Source organism: Heloderma suspectum, chromosome 10, assembly GCF_057233095.1.
Source record: "Heloderma suspectum isolate Gila_16-S chromosome 10, 16-S_ref, whole genome shotgun sequence".
In the NCBI taxonomy this organism is placed as follows: domain Eukaryota; kingdom Metazoa; phylum Chordata; class Lepidosauria; order Squamata; family Helodermatidae; genus Heloderma; species Heloderma suspectum.
In genome coordinates this window covers 16,033,093-16,049,444 of record NC_139467.1, presented here as the reverse complement: position 1 = coordinate 16,049,444, position 16,352 = coordinate 16,033,093, and the positions used below count along the sequence as shown (strand labels likewise).

The 16,352-nt window shown below is 49.0% G+C and overlaps 1 protein-coding gene across 1 annotated transcript in view; it reads right to left on the bottom strand.

The window, feature by feature from the left end:
- Positions 1 to 15,990, bottom strand: part of IGLON5 (IgLON family member 5) — a 142,228-nt gene extending 126,238 nt beyond the window's left edge. Inside the window, exon 1 of the mRNA XM_084814360.1 lies at positions 15,716 to 15,990. Within this exon, the coding sequence (XP_084670486.1) occupies positions 15,716 to 15,878 (163 nt within the window). The 5' untranslated portion in view covers positions 15,879 to 15,990. The remainder of the gene's footprint in view (positions 1 to 15,715) is intronic.
- Positions 15,991 to 16,352: the final 362 nt, after the last annotated feature.

Here is a 16,352-nt window from a genome sequence, read left to right as displayed (position 1 = left end):
TATGTTCTTATGTAACCCCAAGGTTTGCAGAAGTAAAAAAGAACCCTTTAGGAAAAAGAGAGAGAGAAAAACTAACAGGCAACCTCCACAAACAGCCCAATGAGGACTGAGCATGCTTAACAGAGGGGGAATGGAATGGAGTGGCTGGAATCCTGAACAGAAGCGACATTTCAGGTCCCGCGTGTACCTATTAATAAATGGTTCCATTTAAGAAGCAAAGACATGTGCTATTTGGCATTGTCAGCATTGTCCAGTAATACAGAGTGGTTTAGGAGAATAAAGAAATTCTACTTTGAGTATAGATGAAGTTTCTCGGAAATCCGGAACACAGCTTTTGTAATATCCTTACCACTACCATAAGTATACCAACACCGGCAGAGGCGTTACGTGGCCAGCCATGGCCGGGATCCAGAGACCTACTTCTTTAGTCATGTCCAAGGGCTTGGTTACATCCACTGGGATGTGTGTGTTTTTCCTTCGGAAAGCAGGATTCTCCCCCCATCCCCTGCCAACAGCATATCACAAAATAATTTGGGATTCGGAAAGAGAAAGATTGAGATTGAGAGAGAGGCCATGGGGGAGGGGAATCTGTTCTTCGAGAAACACACAGCCAAAGCTATCTTGGGTGTACCAGACCGGTTTTCTGGATTCTTTGGATCCAGGGCCATTCCGTATCAGTGCTGGTCGCCAAATCAACATCCGCATTGCAAATCATGTCCAGCGTCTAACTTGCATCATTAATCAGGTACACTCACAACAGTAACTACACAAGCCCAAAGGCCAGGGGCAGGCGGATTCCAGAATTGCAGGAAGTACTTCTTTTTTTTACTAGAATCCCTGAGATCCTGGAGCCTGGTGCTACCCGCATCTCCCACATCAGACCAAAGGTGAAGTCCACTATCCTCTTCCCCACCATATGCCCTCGGGACAAGGGGGTCATTGCTGCTGCCACGGCTTCTGCTGCTTCCGCCAGCTCCTGGGACCTCAGGACACATGCCGGCAGCCGTCTTCCTGTTCCAGGGAGTTGCCATTTTTGAACTGGTGACTCCCTGCTTTTCCGGAAATAGATCCTGCACAAATGGCACTGGATCTACTTCCAGAAATACAGAGCAACTCCCTTGAACAGGAAGACAGCTGCGGGCACACGTCCCGAGGGCCCTGGTAAGGAGCAGGGGCAGGGCGGTGGCAACGATGGTGGGGGTAGCGGCGGTGCAGCTGGGCTTCTGGGTTGCTCTGAAGGCTCACCTCGGAAGGGGCCCAAAGCAACCCGAAGCGCCCCGCTTTGGCTCAGAACTCAGGCTTTGGGCCGAAGTGGTACACAGTCCTAGCATATAGCTCTCCTGACTAGTAGGGATGTACAGATTGCGTAAAATCTGTTCCGTCCATGTTTCATGGATTGTCAGGCACCTTTCGTTCCGTCCTCCACCCATCAATAGAATTGGAATAGTTTTTGTTTCCGGATTTGTGCAAATGCACATCTGCACAAATTCACACAGGCAAAAATGTGCAAAGTCCCCCAAATGTGCATTTTCGCACTTACCCTATAGAGAAATGTGCATTTTTTGGCCTTTAAAAAAAAATGAGTATTTTTCTATGATGCAATTTGCACAAAATCAGGGAAGTTAGAAAAAACAGTCTGCAAGTCCACAGAATCTGCCCGACAGCGGAAAGCCGGTTGGATTCTTCAACATCCAAACTCATGTGGTTCACTATGGATTTCTCCAACATCGCTACTGACTACTAGCCATTGATTACCTTCTCTTCCATGAATCTCCATTAAAAGCTATCTAAGTCAGTGAAATTATTTTAAAACGTTGACATTTTTTTTTAAAATTCTGCCTAGTAGAGGGATAGATAGTCAACAGAGGCTCTGCTCTGAGATATGCTGATGGCTGGTGGTCACATGAGAATGGGCCTTCTCTTCAGTAGCCTACTGGTTATGAAGTACCCTCCCCAGAGAGCTCTGCCAGTGCCTACTTAAGGGCAATCCTATGGGGAGAGTCGTCCACCTCTGAACTTCGAGGTAACTGACTATCCAATGCAGGGCGGGTGGAGCGCAGAGGGGATCTTCTCCGCACTCCAGCCACCCTGCATTTGCAGCTAGACAGCCGATTTCAGCTGTCCAGCCAGGGCAACTCAGAGCAGGGGGGGGGCTGCATGGCACGTAGGAAGCATTGTACCTGTGCTTCCACCCTCCCCACCCCACCCCCAGGAACACCCCTTTCCCCCCACTCTGCACTGCTGTTCCAAGTGTGGAGCCAGGGACGAACCATGGCACCTAGAGGCACCAGGGGAGGGGGCAGGGAGGTGATTTTCTGGGGACCAACCTCAGAGCACGGTTTTGTGGGATAGGTTCCAGCTTCTTTCTTCTGATGAAGTGGACAAGGTACATTCATCTGTAAGGCCGACCACCTGCTTACTTGATCCTTGCCCATCTTGGCTCATTATGGGCTACAGAGAGAGACTGGGTGAGGGGATCAGGGCGGTGGTGAACGCCTCCCTTGAGGAGGGAGTGTTGCCATCAGCCCTCAAGGAGGCAGTGATAAGACCACTCTTAAAGAAGCCCTCCTTGGATCCCCAAGTTCTGAACAACTTTCGCCCAGTCTTGAATCTGCCATTTTTAGGCAAGGTGATTGAGCAGGTGGTGGCGATGCAGGTGAAGGCACACTTGGAAGAAGCCGATTATCTAGACCCATTTCAGTTGGGCTTCAGCCCTGGGCATGTGTCAGGCTGGACACTCAGCCCATAGAATCCCAAAGTAGTTCTGATTCTGAGGAAGAGCAGTTGCTCCTGGGAGAGGAGAGCGCTCCTCTTTCCCAGGGCCAACAGCTGACGGAGATTCCTCCCACCAGCATTCCTAGCTTAGATAGCAGTCCAGGGAATGACAGAGCACGGATAGCAGACTTGGTGGACGCACGACACTGACACAGAGAGCGGCGCCAGACGGAGAGCGCAGAAAGGAGGCATAGTGCCCGGTTGGTGCGCAAACAACGGCTGCGCCCAGAGGATCCAAGGGAAAAGGGGAGGGACTCTCCCTAGTCCTTAAGTTCAGGGGTCTGCCAGTAATTCCCTTTCAAATGGGGACCAACTGTTCCAACTTAGGGCATAGGTACTGTGCTGCTCAGATCTAGTTGCAAACAGTAGAGTTGTTAAGTTGTAAAAGAAGAATAAAGCTTTGAAAGGAATCCCTTTGTCTGTGTCTGGACGTGGCTACTGGATTAGACTGAGAGAGGCCTCCAAGGAGCCCTTGACAGCATGGGACAGAAACGGCCTTGGTCGCCTTGGTGGATGATATGAGGAGGGCTCTGGATAGGGTCAAATGCTCCTTCCTTGTTCTCCTCGACCTCTCAGCGGCTTTTGATACCGTTGACCACGGTATCCTCCTGGACCGTCAGGAGGGGTTGGGCATTGGAGACACCGTATTGCGGTGGTTCCGGTCCTTCCTCTCCGGCAGGTACCATAGGGTAGCACTGGGAAAGCAGGTTTTGGACCCATGGCTGCTCACTTGTGGGGTGCCACAGGGTTCCATCCTCTCCCCAATGCTATTTAGCATCTATGTGAAGCAGCTGGGAGCCATCATCAGGAGGTTTGGGGTGCAGTGGCATCAATATGTGGATGACACGCAGCTCTACCTCTCATTCAAATCTTCACCAAGGTTGGCCATAGAATCCCTGTCCAAATGTCTGGAGATGGTGAGTGGCTGGATGGGGAGGAATAAGCTGAAGCTGAACCTTGACAATACCAAGGTACTTTTGGTGGGAAACAAGAGGAGGCTGGGGGATGTTGACCTGGTGTTGAATGGGGTACGGCTACCCTTGAAAGACCAGGTCCGCAGCCTGGGGGTCATTTTGGACTCCCAGCTGTCCATGGAGGCTCAGGTGTCAGCTGTGAGCCGGACAGCGCTGTATCAACTCCATCTGATATGGTGGCTGCGCCCCTACCTCCCGACCATCTGCTCCCATTGGTAGTACATGCCCTGGTCTCCTCTCGTTTTGACTACTGTAATGCGCTGTACGTGGGGTGACCCTTGAAGACAGTTCGGAAGCTGCAGCTGGTACTGATTAAAGGCAGCCGCCAGCGAGATCACATCACTCCAGGAAGGAGTTGCACTGGTTACCAGTTGTTTTCCGGGCCAAATTCAAGGTGTTGATTTTGACCTTTAAAACCCTATATGGTTCTGGCCCAGCCTATCTTAAGGAGCGCCTCCAGCAACACCAGATAGGCCGCTCAACAAGATCAGCCTCGGATGGCCTTCTCTCTGTCCCATCAGCCAGGACAGCTAGACTGGTGGGGACAAGGGAGAGGGCCTTTTCTGTGGTGGCCCCCACTCTGTGGAACTCCCTGCCTAGGGAACTCCACTATGCCCCCTCTTTAATGAGCTTCTGCCATGCCTTAAAAATGTGGTTGTTCAGGCAGGCATTTGGGGTGGGTTAGAGTATTTTAGAAAATGTTTTTACTGTAGAATCTTATTGTTTTAAACTGTTTTATTATATACTTTGTACATCGCCCAGAGTGGCTGGGTGACCATCCAGATGGGCGAGTAATACATTTAATAAATAAATAAAATAAATAAAAATTTTAATGGATGGTTTCATTGTTATGCCACTTTCTTGAACTCATTCATGAAGATTTTGGGATTTTTAGTTCTGTCATTACTGTTATTTCTTGTATGGGGCCCTAAGAACAATTGTTATAGGGCAACAAACAAATCAAATGAATGAATGAATGAATGAATGAATAAATAAATAAATAAATAAATAAATAAATTGCATACACAGGGCTGTGTATACACTGCACGAACACAGCAGCACAGCAAAAAGTGGAGTTTTAGCATTCCGAAAATCCTTGTCCTCATTTTTAAAAGAGAGAGCAAGTTGCTACTAGACCTTATAAGCTGCAAATATGTGCTTGACCACGTGTGGGCAATACCTGCAAAAACCTCAGGTGCCAAGGAGGTGGATGACTAAGATCTTTCAGCAGTCATGGAAAGGTCTTCAGTTTCCTGCATAGCTCCTTTCTCCTTCCCCATAACTTAGCCAAAACAGAATAAATGGTGGTGGTGGTGGGGAATCATTATGCAATATACGAGGAATTAAGCAAAGTTGCTCGATTTACATAATGTAGACCAGTCCCAGAGTGCAGCATTTCTTGATGCTGAGTTTGGATTCCTGGGAGCATTTTTATTGTATTAATTTGATGATTTTAAAAAAAATGGAGGGGGAGGGGAATGCACAACCCTGATTATGGCTCCATAGTTCTGGGGAGGTGAAAGAACTTGACATTTCCTTCTGTCGTGTCCTCTCCCCGACCTACTGAGAGATGGGTTCCTCAGCTGACTTTTAAATCAGTTAGCAGTCTGAGATCCTTCTCTCAGAACAAAGCCCTAGTGGATTTTGATGCAAACATCACGCAAGGGATGATCAGTTTAGTCTAAAATGTGCACAAGGAAATCCGATTAATTGCAAGGAGGAACATTTGTTCCACTCGATGATCCAAACTGCGCCGACGAACATATAAACCTGTCTGTTGCTTTTATTCTAGCCGGGAGTTTTTGTGTCCACATCCTTGGATTTTAACTGTTTCCTTGCAGCAGAAAAATGTGCGACAGACCAAGGCCCAGGTCCATAAAACAGAAATGAAACATAGGATACACATCCTGGACTGACACAACTGTGCAGCTGTAAACAACAAAAGACATTCAAAATTCTGTACGAAGAAATATATAATTCATCCATCTTCAGCTAGGTGTGAGAAAAGGCAAAGATGGAGGAGGGGGGCTGAGCAGAGGAAGTCCTGCTCTGTTTCCTCCTCCACCCCTGCCAACCAGTAGAGCAGGGGACCCATCCTCAGGTCCCAGTTCAGCCCTCTGGTATTCCCTAGATATCACTCATTCCCCAGGCCATCCCCTCTCCCCCCCCCCCCGATTGTTTGGTGGTTTCTTGACTTTTGCACAGTTTTTCCCCATCTAAAAGGCTGAAATGCCTCTCCTAAGGCTTAGCTGCTGGCAGTAAGAGCTTTGAACAAAACTATGCAAGTCGTTCTGTGTGCGCGTGTGTGTTTGTGTGTTTTGGGCCCTACCTCTTTTGCCTTTAACCCTGCCCCCTTTTGCCTTTGGGTCTGGGCACCATTGGAATGTGGCTCCTGAGAGGCTCTCTGAAAACAAATGTGGTCTTTAGGCTGAAATAGCTTCCCTTCCCATGAGATGGTTTCCTGGTGGGAATCACCCACTGCCACTACGGGGTGGTCAAGGTGGGAGGAAAAACCCATCCTTCCTGCTAACCATGGGGAAGCAGCAGTAGAGACAGAGGGTGGCTTTGTGAGCACCATGCAAGTATGTATGTATGTATGTATGTATGTATTTCATTTATATCCCACTTTTTTCCTTTTGCAATGAACCCAAGGCGGCTTACATTATACTCCTTTTTATCCTCACAAAAACAACCCTGAGAGGTAGGTTGGGCTAAGAGTCTGTGACTGGCCCAAAGTCACCCAGTGAGCTCCCATGGCCAAGTGGGGACTAGAACCTGGATTTCCCGGCTCCCAGTCCAACACTCTAGCTGCTACGCCACACTGGCTCTCCAGTGTACTAGCGTATTAAGTGTTGACTGTCAAACAGCTTCTGGTGGTGTGAGTACAGGATTCTGACATCAGCAGAAGCTGCTACCCCATCAGCAACTATGTGCTTGCCTGCTGCTAAGACCTACACATGCAGCAGAACAAGATGGCAGAATCCTAAGGTGGGGCAGTGGACTGCACCATTTTTAATTACAGGTGTGGGTACCAGGTTTGAAATAATTCTGCAGCATCAAAAAATAAAAGAAGAAACACAGCCCCCTCAGCTAAAAATTGCATGTCAGAGACACAAATTTCTAGCATAGTTTATCCCCTTTGGGACTAGAGAGTGTCAGCTATTGGGAGGTATAGAAATGAAATAAATAAATAAATAAATAAAAAAGTTTCCATTTGGAGGGATTATTTTCACGAAGGGGAGCATTAAAATAAAATAAAAATGATTTTCCCCAAAACCACAGTCTGAAGTGGTACATTCCATTCTACCACCTCCCAGCTATACCACCTTGTTGACCAGGGCTTAGGCATGGGATATTCATGCAGTTGAATGGGTTGCTAGGTTCAGTGGACTGTACTATTACAGGCTGCAGGAGGCGGGATCATATTTCTAATGTTTCCCCACATGCCCTGCCCCTCAAAATGCCAAACAGCCCTTTAAATGAACAGCTAGAACATGAGGTTCCAACCCAGTCCATCCACGCTGTTGTGCTTGCTTTCTATGTGCAAGGGCATGCAAGAGAACACTCAGAGAAAGGTGGTTGCCCACCTGCAGCCTTAGGTGGTACATTCTGTTCCACTGCCTCAGCATCCTACAGCCTCAGACCCAAGTCATTCTGTTGCCTGTGCAGAACAGACCTGACACACACACACCATGCCTCCACCCTTTCCCCCTCACATCTCAACTGCTCTGCAGTGGAGGTCACCAGTTCCTCACTGCCACTCACTACTGCCCGCCCCAGACCCACCTTCTGAGAGTTCATCGTTCACCATTGTGCAGCCCATCCTTGCACCCTCAAACACTACAAAGAGCTTGCTTGCTTTCCAAGAATTCTGAATTCCAAAGAAGCACCTAGAACTGATTTCTGCCGCTCTGAATTGCAGAACACACACATCTCTGAAAGTATGCCAGTATTTGTAAAGTTTTCTAGGTTCAGGCAGTGCTTTCCATGTAGACTGCTGCTGGGGAACCCTGAGCATCTACTTGCCATCTCACTGCAGAGGATTCCGGGTGTATGCTAGAACAAACGTGCACGTTGCTTAGGCTCACAGGCCAAGATTTTGGGGGCCTTACTGTTACCCTATGGAATGGAAAGTGTACAATGCACACACACAAGACCCTCCTCCAACCGGACAATGCAGGGGAAGATGAGGATGGGAGGGAAAGATATTTCTCAAGGACACTTGTCCACCACTACTGGACTTCTAATTGAGGAAACTCTAGAGAAGGTTCCAAGGAAGCAAAGTTTAAAACTAATAGACAATACCAACAGGAAAGAAAACAATGCTCACATGATCAACATTATCATCATATGGATACTAGGTTTGCCAGCCAACCAGGAAAAACCCCCATCCCAGCCAGTATTTTTTTTTAAATCTCTGGGCTACTAGCCAGATGTGTGTTGACAGCGTTGTTGTAAAGTTAGGCTGTTTGAATATCCCAATACCATTTTCATACTGGGGAGCCAGCATGGTGCAGTGCTTAGACTTGTCAGACTAGGATTGTAGAGACTAGGGATCAAATCTCCTGACAGCCCTGAACTTTTCTGGGTGACCTTGGGCAGTCACTGTTGTTCAGCCTAGCTTACCTCACAGGGTTGTTGTGAAGATAAAAATGGGGAGTGGGGAGAGCCATGACCATCGCCTATGTCCGCCACCTTGATCTCCTTGGAGAAAATGTGGGATAAAACAAACCAACTAACCACACACTGCCCTGAACTGTGCAACCCACCTGCACACACTAAGAAGCCAGGTTGTTGAGAACAGCTCCAGCAGCACATTATCGGAAGGATATATGAAGGGCCGCCTTCTCCCCCATGAACTTGCCCATCAGTTACAGCCATCACTGGGGGGCCTGCTCTGTGTTCCGTCACCAAGGGAGGTGTGGCTTCTTGGTGGGGACACCCTACTTGTGGAACTCTTGACCCATCTCTTCATTGATGGTTTTCAGGCAGGCAAGTCAAGCCATTTTTATTTTGCCAGGGTACTGATGGGGTTTCCATTGTACGTTAACTTTGCTGGCTGTTGTTTGTATTCTCTTTGTTTTTATAGTGGCTTTACTGTTCTCAATCTTTATTGCATCACTGTTGGGTTTTGATGGCTGTGATCTGCCGTCAGGGCTGTGATGCGGGCTGAAAGGCAGTACATAGATATTTCTATAAATCAATGAATGATTTCATGCATTGGTGCAAAAGAGGCTGCATAGGTGCATGAAAGTGGTTCTGCCTTGGCGGTCATCACCACTGCCCATGTTCTGCCCAACCATGTCCCCAGCTGTGACAGAGCAACGTGGTGACTCAGCAGTGACAGCTGTGAGAGTCATTCTCACATCAACTTCATTGCACAGTTCCTTCACCACACAGGAGAACCCAAGCATAGATTCTGTCTACTGGATTTGCCAGCACCAGCCATTAGAGCAAATAGGATGCTTCTGCCATTCACACATTGTGACAAACCTCTAGGGATGTACAAACCCCACTTACCATTCTGCTGCGGGGTCCATGGGGGAGGAGGTGATCCATCCCTCCCCCTGGAATCCTCCCTGGCCAGATCCACTCTGCAGCGAGTCCGCGGAGCCACTGGCTGGGCCCATCCGCAGCCGGACTTCCGTCCGTTGCCAGGCTAGGGAATGGTGTCCGGCATAGCAGACACCATTTGCATCCCTGCCCTTTGCCATGATAGGCTACATAAATATTTACGTAGCCAATCACGAAAAGAGCAGGGATGCAAATGGCATCCGCTACGCCATTTGCGTCCCTGCCCTTTGCCGTGATAGGCTACGTAAATATTTATGTAGCCTGTCATGCAAAAGGCAGGGACGCAAATGGCATCTGCTACGCCGGACGCCATTTGTGTCCCCAGCTCAGCAGCAGATGGCTGCGGGTTGAGGAGGACGGACCCAGACCCGGCCGGCGACAGGTAGGGTCCGTCCCGACTGTACTTCGCGGGGTGGCGGGGAGGAGTAGTCCGTTCTTTAGAATCCGGCCTCATTGGAGTCCGTGGTGGATTTCTCCACCATCCCTACAAAACTCTATATTCTGATATAGCTCAACAGTGCCCCCTAGAGCATCTGCTATGTTACCACCCTACCAGGCCACCTGGACAGGCTTATCTCATCTCTTTCTTTCCCAATACGCCTCCAAAGCTTAAAGTCTTTTTTAGAATAGGCTAACTGGTTCAAACCATTTGCATCTTTTGACATGTAAGTTTAGAGTCGTTGAGAAGTTGGGTCCAGCCCCTAAGTTATTTCCTGATTTGTTGGCTAGACCACTGACATCAGCGGTGGAGACTATTACAGGATTGGACAAAACAACCATCAGTCTCTGATATAGCAATGGCTTTTACTGAACTCAGATTCCCATAAAAGTAAGAGAGGCTTCTATATACCATCTAGCTGGAGACCAAGATGCTCTCTCTCTGAACATCTTCTCTGCAATGAACTCCGCATATGCTCTGGAACCCAAGACTGTTCACAAGTAGGAAAAAATATCCCATTTCCCAGTCCATGATACATGTCTTCTTCTGGACTCCATTAGGATCTCCTCCCTCGCCTTGTCCAGCTACCAAAATATTTGAAATCAAAACTGACAACTGTAATGGATATCAACGGTGCCACAGCCACCCAAATGAGCATTGTCAATCTTATTGCTAGTTACACGCCAGTTGTTCAGATGCTGGTTGCCTCAAACTAACTCAGCTAAATCACAGAGACAACCATTCCGGCACTGACGAAGTTAAGTACACCAACCGCCTCAGTGCTAACCATCTTGGCATCATAGTTCCGCACTCTGCACCAAAGTAATCTTCAGTGTTGAGGCGCTTGGTTCTATACAGTAAATGTTAGTCAGTGTCAGTGTTGTGGAAAGTGTGCATGTAGCTGGCAGCACTAACCATCAAAACAGACAGCAACAAATTGGACATGAACAAATTTAGACTGGAAATCAGAAGAAAGTTCCTAACTATTAGGGGTATAAAATTCCAGGGCGGTCTCAAGAAACTCTATGAATTCACAGAACTTGGATCAATTTAGGGAGGATACTGTTGAGATTTCTTCTTCCTATGGGTCAATGGGGTCAGAGAGGTTTTGTTTTATTTTGCCCCACCTATTAACCTGGAGAAGAGAAGACTGGGGGAGGGCATGGGGGGGGGAGAATCACAAGATACTCTTCAAATACTTGAAAGACTGTTACACAGAAGAGGGCAACGACTTCTTTTCTGCTGCCTCAGATGGCAGGACTAGGTCTAATGTGAGCCAGTGTGGTGTATTAGTTAGAGCGTTAGACTGGGACTGGGGAAACCCAGGTTCTAGCCATGAAGCTCACTGGGTAACTTTGGCTGACTGACTCTCAGCCTAACCTACCTCACAGGGTTGTTGTTGTGAGGATAAAATGGAAAGAAGGAGGATCATGTACACCACCTTGGGTTCCTTGGAGGAAAAAGGTGGGATAAAAATGCAACAAACAAACAAACAAATAATAACATGTAACAAACAAATAATGGGCTTAAGTTATAGGAGGGTAGATTTTGGATGAACATTAGGAGAAACATCTTGAGCAGTTTGACAATGGAACTGATTACCCAGAGGGGTAGTGGGCTCAACCTCATTAGAGGTCTTCATGCAGGGACTAGACAGTCATCTGTTGGGGATGCCATCTGGATTTCTGGCATTGGGCAGGAGGCTGGACCAGTTGCCTACAAGTCATCCTACAAGTTCTATGATTCTATGACCTATTAGCAATGGAGGCTGGTGGCTTCGATGTCAGTGGGGCAGCAAATCTGCTCCGGGGTGCGGAAGCACCTTGGATAGCTCCTTTAGAGTTCTGACTGGTTCGGACTGAAACCCAGAGCAGATTTGCCACCCCACTGACATCAGAGCCACCAGCCTCTACTGCCTATTAGCTATGATGGCTTTATGGAACCTCCATGTTTAGTGAGAGCATACCCCTCAATGCAAGATACTGAAGACAAAAAACACAATAGAGGACAGCCCCGTTCTCCAGGCCCTGCTGGTTCACTTCCCAAAGGCATCTGGCCAGCCTGTGTTGGAAACAGACTACTGGGAAGACAAATCTTTGGTCTCACCCGGGGTTATTTTTTCTTACATTCTTACACTCTGAGAAGATACAAACCTTCAACCCCTCTTCCTCCTCTGTGCAGATTCCCTCCAGGCTGGTTGCTGGTGCAGATGGACCCACATGGGGGTCCCAGGCATGGAGGGGGGGTACTTGGAGGGGGAGGCTTATTGGGTATGGGCTCTGGAGGTCCCACTGCAGGGGTCCCTGGATTGTCCCCCCCCCAAAATCCAAATGGCTCAGGCCCAGTCATGATGCTGCAGCCTGGATTGGTTTCCAGTAGGATGGCCACTTAGGAATTCCCCCAAAGAGGAAATGCATCAGTAAAAAAGAGGATAAAGGAGGACACTGATTTCCATAACATTTCCCTGTGCTTCTATATATGCAGCCTTGGAATTAATTACTGTAATTTAAAAAGAAACACAATACATCGCGCCATCGTGTGGAAGACTGTGACTAGGTGAACCATGTGTCTGCCTGTTCAATCTGCTGTCCAGGTACTAAATTGTGGATGGGCAATGTCAAGGCCCAGACCTGGACTGGACAACCCTTCCTATAGAAGATGCCTTCAAAACAGAGGACCGTCCTCTGTAAAAAGAGGACACAGGGCCACTCTACTTTCCAGCACCTCTCCCTCTGGTGCCACTGGTCTGACGCATTTGTCCACTGAGCTCTGGGTGGGGGTTCTGACAGCTTGCCTACTGCACAGATATCAAGGCTTTCAACCACCATCGATGATGCTGATGACTATGAATATGACTATTATGTTAACAGCAACAGCAGTAGGAGGAGTGCTCAGATTTTGCATTCACGAGATGCCCGCAGTTGTGCCCCAAACATTTCCAGCTGTAGGATCACAGGACGTTTCCTGTATACTAGGTCAGACTCCAGTCTAGCACTCTCCACTCAAACTGGTAGCAGCTCTCCACCTCCCATCTCTGCTACCTGATCTGTTTAATTGGAAGTGCCCAGGAATGAACCCAGGACCTTCTCCGTTCCAACCCCAGGCTCTTCCACTAAGTTATGGCCCCTCCCCAGATCATGAAGGGCTATGGGTGTAAAGGCTGAAAAAGGCCCCACTTGAGAGAGGCACCGGAGAGAACCATCTTCTGTCAGAGCACATAGCACTGGGCTGGATGTGCCTCTGGTCTGATTTCCACACATCACATTGATGCTGATCCCACAAGCCACACTGCCGCAAGGACTACCTGTATACCCACCGCCACTCATGTGCATATCGAAGCTCACCAGGCCTTCAGCTCTGCCAAGGAAACGGCTCATTCCGGTGACACCACCACTGTGGCACCAACCAAAAGTGGTTGGTTGGCAATGCCACACTGCCAGCCAATGAGAACGCTGCCCTCAAAAGGAGGCCATATGAGAACATTTGCTGCCCAGGTACAAGGCCCACAGTTTGATCCCTGACAGGGCCTTTCAGGGATGGGAAAGACGCAGTGCCCATTTACTCAAGTGTTCCAGAAAGGTAGCTGTGTTAGTCTCTTTGTAGCAGGAAAAAAAGGACAACCCAGAGCCCTGTGGCATTTTGAAGATGAACAAACACATCACTGGATGCTTCCAATGAAGTAGGCACTACTCAGCAAAAGCTGGTGCCACAATAGATTTGTTCATCTTTAAGATGCCACAGGACTCTTGGCTGTTTGTGCTAAGTGTGTTGATCAGGCTTCTGCTAATTCCATCAACTGTGCGATACTAATAAGAGAACTTCAATGCCACCATTGGTGCAGGTATGAAGATGACATGATCACCCAAATGACACTTATGAAAATGTTACCAATGCTAACACTTCCTGTCACTCCAACCTCTGGAAAGAGAGAGAGAGAGAGAGAGAGAGAGAGAAGTTCTCCCTCCCTCCCTCCCTCCCTCGCACGCGCGCGCGCGCACACACACACACACGCAGGCACACAATCCTAGAACTCAGGGTTACTCAAATAAATTGTTTGGCAGTCAATTCAGGGAAGACAAAAGAAAGTAACACATAATTAATTTATGGAATTCACCACCACAGGACATGATTATGTATGCTAGCTTTTTAGATGAATTTTAAGAAGGGATTAAACAAATTCATAAAAGATAGATCTGTTGTTGGCAGTTGGCTTGAGAGCTAAATGGAACCTTCCCCTTTAGGGGCAGTATACCTTCAAATACTGGGACAAACAACAGGAGTTGTCCTGCCACTGTTGAAAATAATGTCCATTACTAGACCACTTTGGTCAGATCCAGCAGGGTTCTTATGATGTTCTTAACTCAAGAAAGCCCTCTGTGGCACACCAGACTACCTGACCTACTGTTAGCCCCATTTGCAACCCCACAAACCCAAGCAATCACATCGGTGACACTATAGCCCATATAATCGAATAATCTCAATCCATGCCAACAACCACAACAAGAGGCCGCTACTGACCTCTGTGCTGCTACTGGCACCATTAGTCAAGTTGCTTCAATGTCCACGATACCCATATGTGCTCCCCATGACAGCATAAGCTCAACCCCCAAGGCAAGGGGGGGCAGCAGATGGAGTCATGGGGTTGGACAGGTGCCAGGGAAGAGAGGATGCCAAAGGTGAGAAAAGAGGACATGAACCCAACCAGATGGGATCCTGTGCCGTTTTATTTGGAAATAAGTCCCACTGAGTTCAATGGGACCTACTTCCAGGTAAGTGTGCATAGGGTTGCAGCTTCACTTTCCCCAAGTGAGCATTGCGATCATGCTCCCTCTGTGTATCTCTGCCCGTCCCTCACCTTTCTGTAGCTTCCATCTATCCTTTGGGTCCTTCTATGCCTCTATAAATATTCTGGTCATCATCACCACCACCATTACCTATATTATCACCTCTCCTCAATCCCATCTCTCTCTCTCTCTCTCTCTCTCACACACACACACACACACACACATGCACAAATTAAGTGAAAAGTACCATTTTCACTCTGTTATTCCCACATAAACAAATGTATCCATCCAGCAATTAACAGACGTACAAACCTCCCATTTATGGACCATGGTCTCTCTTTTGCCCTCTCCTATATCTCCATCCCTCCATCCGTCAACACAATATGTACACAGACCCTCCTGTTTCTCTCCAGATCTACACAGTGTGCCCTGTGTTTCTCCACTGTACAACCCTTTGCAGATCTTTAGGCAGCTTGCTCTGAAGTCTCACCTCCCCCCCCCCCGCCCCCCGCCGTTTCAACTACCACCCCGTGGCAGGAACAAGAGTGCAAATTCGGTATGCAAGCAGCACTTCTGTGCATACATAGGTCTCCCTGAAAGGAAAATGCCCAGTAAGCATTTACACGGAAAATGAACGGCACAGAAGACAGCGAGCCGGATGCTCGTAAGGAGGTGCCAACATTGTGCATTCATACAGCACGCGTACAGTTGTTGTGACGCCTCGTTGGGGGGTGGGGGGGGCGACTGGGTTTCCATGGCATGCATCTGTGACCCCAGAACGGGACATGAATATGTGCACAGCAGAGAGAAGAAGGGGCGGGGGGAAACACACGCCTGTACTTGGGACAACTCCAGAAGTGAAATGCCGCGAGTCCCGTGGTGAAACACGCACCAACATGCCAGAACCGTGCCACAGAGTGGTGGGCACAGCCATGTATATTTGTGGTGTTCGATGGTCTGCAGAGACACGCACAGAGACCAAGCCCATAGGTACGACTGTGCCATCTCTGTGGCAAGCAAGCCACACAGCCGTGTCTCCCAGTGGTGGCGCACACGCGCGCGCACATACACGCGCACAGGTACGCATTGGGTATTCCGTCCGCGCGCTCCTTCTCTCCCAGCCCAGCCCCCCCGGCAGCAGCGGCGCCGAGCTGCCCAGCATGCAGTACCTTGGTAGAGGAACAGCATCCCCATCCTGCAGAGGAGTGCGCCCAGCGCTACGCAGTTCATGTCTCTCGCTGGTCCTGGGTGCCGGCTAGGGACCTGCTGCAGCAGCTGGAGGAGAGCAAGACGCAGAGAGTGATGGAGGAAGGTACAGGCTGGTTCTCGCATCCAACCCACCAGTCTTGCTGCATCTCATAAGAGGGGGTGTATTGTGGAGGGAGGGGGGGGGGAGAAAGCTACAGAAGGGGTTGAAAATTCTGATAGACAGCTGGGCAGAGATGAGGGACGCACCCGAGAGGACCAATCAGGAGGCAGGCGAACTGGGAAAAGGGCTGGGCATGCAAATGAGACAGAACGGGGCCACCAATGGGTGCGAGGGAGAGGAGGCTGGTGGGAAGGACCAAGGAGGGGGCAGCTGATTTATGAGGGGCTCTTTGTTACTGCAGCAATGCTGGGGAAGAGGAGAGGGGGAAGGAAGTAGAACGCCCCACCGCACACCCCCGCGCGCAACCAGGGAAACCCAGAGAGATCCCACCTAGGCCAGTAGCTCCTCTTCCCTCCCTTGAAGCCGCCCTCCTCCGGGTTCCCCGTCTCTCCCCCCATGCCAGAAGATCATCTCCTGTGGCTCTCCCAGGGAGTGGG